Here is a 5,091-nt window from a genome sequence, read left to right on the forward strand (position 1 = left end):
GAAAGGCTCAGTGAGAGAAAATAAATGCGCGGGACAAAAGATACGCCAAATTAACTCGCACAAAATCTTAAAGGCACAGTTGACGTTTGAAATCTCGAATAGCCGTTATCTCAAACTTTTGCTTTGTCGAGCCATTTTTCTGGTCCCTTAAGCTCATTTTATTACATAAACCTTTTACCTATTTTGCACGCAAATACATTCGATTTAATGAAGTTCCATTGAAGATACTTAATTAAAAACTTGGGAATTTTTTACTCCACCTCAATTTAAAAAGGACTTCCAAAAGGATCGAACAACGTTGGCTTCACGCTCAATATTTAGACTATGCGTTAATACAAGTATAAAGCATATATTTAAAGAACAGCCATCTTTTTTGCAAACACAATTTCCGTTACTTTGTGCTAGAACTTCATTTAACAAACCACACAAAACTCGCAACTTTTCATGACAAGACATATATTTTACGGCAACATCAAAGATTTTTTTCGGTAACATCAAAGCAGAATTGCCTGTTACAGACATACGGAACTTGCGTATTATTATATAGATCTCTATCTTGTTTCATTGTGAGACATCATCAATGTTTGTTTACTAGTTTGTTTGCTCCCATTTTATTTTTGTTGTTTTTCTGCTTAGTTCTTTTTTATTTTGCAAATCTGTCCTAATTTTTTTCGCCGAAACTTTATCCGCCAAAACTTTTGGGGATTAATGTAGCTTTTCGTTTTATCACCTTTACGCTTGACTAATTTTTTTATTCTCTTACACAGGAATGGCTTTATTTTTTAGTATAAATATTGTATATAACCATAACCATTAACTAATGTATTTGTAGAATACTAACGGACAGTATATTGTATACAACCAGCAAGTAATGTATATAAATAACACGTTAAAAGCATTGTTAAATTCAATTTTCAATTTCTTTATTGTTTAGTTATTCTTACTACCAATGTCAGATAAATCAGACCAACAGAAATGTACGCACAGTTCGCGGGCTAAGTTTTATGTTTGTTTTCATCCGTATATGTTGCGAAAACCTCGTATATACCCGTTTTTTCCTCCTAAAATACGGAGTGTACAATATCTCCGTATTTAAACTCCGTATAAGTCTGTCTTTGCCACAAATATACGGAGTGCATATTCCAGAGTCAAATACGGTGTGATACGGAAGAGAAACACGGAATTAATACAGAAAATTTAAGCGCTACTTTCCTTATTATAAGTACTTGCTTTCTGATTGATGTTCATTGTATTAAGCAGAGCCGAACAAGAGACCAGAGGAAAGTAAAAGTGGACATTTTCAAAATTTATTGTTCGTGGTAGCTAGCTCAGAGTAATTGTATTATATTATACTTAGGATGGTTGCAAATATATTGTGTTGGAAGCACATGTTGAGCTAATTGTTTTAGCATAACTTTATTGCTAGTTATGGAGAAAAAAAGAGTCATGGCACCAAAAAAAAGAAAAAGAAAGAATTTCTACATAAAAAATATTTCTGTAACAACCTACATGCACATGACCATAACGAGTATATGAAAGATCAGCTCCTAAATTACAAATGAGCATCATTGGAATTATAAAAATGCATTAGCTTCTGTTATGAAAATGGATGTGCATTTTGCAGACTTGAGGTGAGATTTTACACATATGTACACGAAATGTTAAAACACAAAACATGTGGCAGTTTAAACAGATCATTCCTACATTTCAAAGACGCTCTAAAATCCCAATTCTGACTCACAATATAAAACATATTTTAAGTCCAGCAGTATCGGACAAACCAAACGATATCGACAGGACGTCTAAAAAAGACAATAAAATCGATAAGTTTTACATCCTAAAACGAACTCAAAATGTCCATTATTTGGTTTTTCAATACACCTTTCCCGAATTTATTTTCTTTGCCAAAGCTCTTTCTCAACTTCTTTAAAGAAAATGAATGTAATTTTCTAAATCCTCACAAAAAATTCCAAAATTTTAGAAAACATGTAATTCGGGAAACTTGTATTCTTAATGATACTTAAATAGCTAGCTACCTACATTTAGTTAAACACCTTTTCTATCTGGTAAGAAAAACAAAGAGAGAAAACCGCAGCAGGTCACATTATCACACTGATGATGGATACTTTGATTCTATTGCGCGCCGTTGATGACGTATTGGCATATCGACCAGATTAGCAGTTAAATTTCTAATTCTGCTACTTTAAGAAAATAAGAAATGTGTAACAAGAAATGTACAAATAAATTGAATGTTTAATATATTAATTTGTTAAGAAATGTTATATATTCACAAACTGTTTTTAACAAGGACATTACAAATATTTTAAATTTTCTCTTTTAACAATAAAATATTTATATATACAAACCTTGCAAAGAAAACATTACAATTAAAGTTCTAGTTTTACAAATTCAAGACAGTGAACATTTGGTGCACGTTCGGATGGTTCGCCATATTTTCTAATTACTTCCAATGCCATGTCACATCTTCTTATTAAGTCTGAAACCTCCTCGGTTCTCCAAGGGAGAGATCGAAATATCTTATTCCCTTCTTCGTCTTCATCTTCATCAGACTTTGCGCACACATTAATTTTGCTCCAAACGTCCAAGTCATTATCTTCTTTTAAAACTTTATCTCTCGCATTGTATGTCTAAAATATAAAAGGATATTAACATCAAAATCAATGACCATTTTATTATGCTTTTATTTCCTTAGTCTATTTTTAACACAAAACTTTGATACTTACTCTTGTCTGGCTGTGATGATTATTCAATTTTTTTTCTTCCATTCTCGTTTGTTTCACATCAGATGATTGTGCAAGGACATATTTTCTCTTTTGTCCTTCAAAGAGTTTGTTGATGGCTTCTAATCAAAGATTTATAAAGTTATTTAAAAGAAAACAAATTGAAAAATTGCATATATGTTTAGTGAATAATGACAAACCAGGGACAGTTTTTAAATAAATGACGCTTATATAAAGTTTTAAATGTTTAAGATCAAACTTGATTCAATATTAATTTTTATCAACTTACTACTTCGAATTCGCCGATCAAATTCACAGAGCTATCTTTCAGACCTTCTAATAGGCTGCTTATCACTTCAGTGTTGGCTTTGACTTAAAATTTAAAAAGGTTTAATTTTATTCTGACAGCTTCTTTTTATTGAAATTTAAACAAACAAAAAATTGTTTAACATGTATGGAAATTTCAAACAGAAGTAGCTGGTTTTTATTTGCTATTAACTTCAAAATTTTAGCTACTTACCTCGTAATGACAAAAGAAAGGATCCAAAAACAAACAGGCAGACTTACGGTTGACTAAAATTCCAGCCTCCCACCTCTTGGAATGACTGTTACAGGTCACAAATCGTTTTCTAAAAATGGAATAACATACAATGGCGGTTACGTTAGGAGAATAAATTTTTGCGAGAATTACCAGTTGCAATTTCACAAAAAAATAATGGAGAACATCAACATAATAAGAAATAAATGTTTCTGATAACTTAACAGGAAGTGTAATTTTGCGTTTTAGTTTTGGTTGCTTCAACACAGCTACCTCATCCCTCAATTTGATTTATTTTCTCATTAAAGTTGTCTTGGAGATTGTTAAGTAGACTAAAACAGTGTAGTTACATAATTATGTATCATCCAGAAATATATAAGATTGATTTGCTCCTTCTACCAGTAATTATGTATGTTTTAGTCTGAGAAAACTTTTAGTTGTGAGCTACACACAAATATTTGATATTGAAGTGACCAAAAACATACCGTAAGACGTTTCCATTATTATTTGGTGAAACCAATGATGCTGAGGATGAAAATGAATTTTTGGAAGAGTTTCTATTATTACTGTCACTTGGTGTTGATAGAAAAAGCGGTGATCTAAAAACTGTAAGAAAATACAATTTCAGATTCAAAAAAGCCATTTTAAAAAACAAACAAAAATAAATTGTATCTAGCTAGCAACCCGAGTGGTGGACATCTGTTCGAGTTGGCAGAAAATCCTTTACACCTTAAGGTGTAGTCATGGCTCTTTTACTGAAAAATGATGTTGTTGATGCCATAACTTTTAAAAAATGCTCTGGTATAATCTTCTTCTTGTAAAATTTGAAAGGATGAAAAGACGTTAAATTTTAGCACCACGGGTCGATCTTCAAGACTGGTAAAATCAAGACCAAGTTAAAATTGCAAAAAGTGTCAGTTTAATAAGTTATTATTATAAATAAAAACAATTTCTGAAAAGGGGGGGGGGGGGCGAAACCGATGAGGAAAATCTGTAATTTTTGTGAACAATCAAAAACTAATTTTTACTTCAGACATAAAAATGATGATTGCACTAAGTAGAATTTCAAAACTAAATACCGTCTCTCATCTTTGCGTATTATGGAAGCTATTGACAACATTCCAGCAGTGGATTGCGATGATGAACATATGGGTGGGAATGTTAATGAGACTTCTCAAACCTAAGAAAATCCGAATAATGATGATTCAGGTAACATGATTAGCTAATAGCCAGCTATATATCTGTAGAGTAAGCCGACCATAGTACCTGAACGTACACACCAGGGTGCCGACAAGCTGCCTACGAAAAAACCTGCATAGGCCCAAAAAAAGTACTAATGGAATGTCACAAAGGCACAACTACAGCACTGATTAAGCAACATGTTAAAATATCACTTGAAAAGAAACCTGATCGACTGATTATTCATGTAGGAACAAATGACTTAAATACGGAAGCTACAGAACAACAGATTGCTCAGTCGATAGTAGACCTAGCTTCATTTGCCAACACTAATAGTACAAGCGTTGCAATTTCTAGCATTACACATCGTGAAGATAAATGGCTGAAAAAAGCTAATAAGGTGAACAGTTTAATGGAACAGATGTGTTCAGAAAGAAATATTTGCTATATCGTCAACAACAACATCAACAAAATTCATCTTAATGGTAGCAACTTACATCTGAACAAAAATGGTACTAAATTATTAACAAAAAATCTAGCTGAAGTTATAAACAAATATTGATATCCTTCGAGCAACACTGAGTTGATGGCTCCTGAGCAACCAGATTTGGAGAATGATATTGATAAAATGCA

The 5,091-nt window shown here is 32.1% G+C and overlaps 1 protein-coding gene across 1 annotated transcript; it reads right to left on the minus strand.

Annotated features, from left to right (window-relative positions):
• Positions 1-2,277: 2,277 nt before the first annotated feature.
• LOC130637355 (uncharacterized) lies at positions 2,278-3,393 on the minus strand. The gene is made up of 3 exons (XM_057446926.1): positions 3,031-3,393; positions 2,745-2,863; positions 2,278-2,648 (listed from the first exon to the last, which is right to left on the minus strand). The coding sequence occupies exons 2-3, from the start codon at positions 2,784-2,786 to the stop codon at positions 2,388-2,390; spliced, it is 303 nt and encodes a 100-aa protein (XP_057302909.1). The 5' UTR covers positions 2,787-2,863; positions 3,031-3,393; the 3' UTR covers positions 2,278-2,387.
• Positions 3,394-5,091: the final 1,698 nt, after the last annotated feature.

This window comes from Hydractinia symbiolongicarpus, chromosome 1, assembly GCF_029227915.1.
Source record: "Hydractinia symbiolongicarpus strain clone_291-10 chromosome 1, HSymV2.1, whole genome shotgun sequence".
Lineage (NCBI taxonomy): Eukaryota > Metazoa > Cnidaria > Hydrozoa > Anthoathecata > Hydractiniidae > Hydractinia > Hydractinia symbiolongicarpus.

Bases quoted from the DNA above. Each gene is read 5' to 3' on its own strand.
- LOC130637355 (XM_057446926.1), bottom strand. From the start codon at position 2,786: ATGGAAGAAAAAAAATTGAATAATCATCACAGCCAGACAAGA. The intron at 2,649-2,744 runs GTAAGTATCAAA...TTTATATTTTAG, and splicing joins ATCATCACAGCCAGACAAGA to ACATACAATGCGAGAGATAA.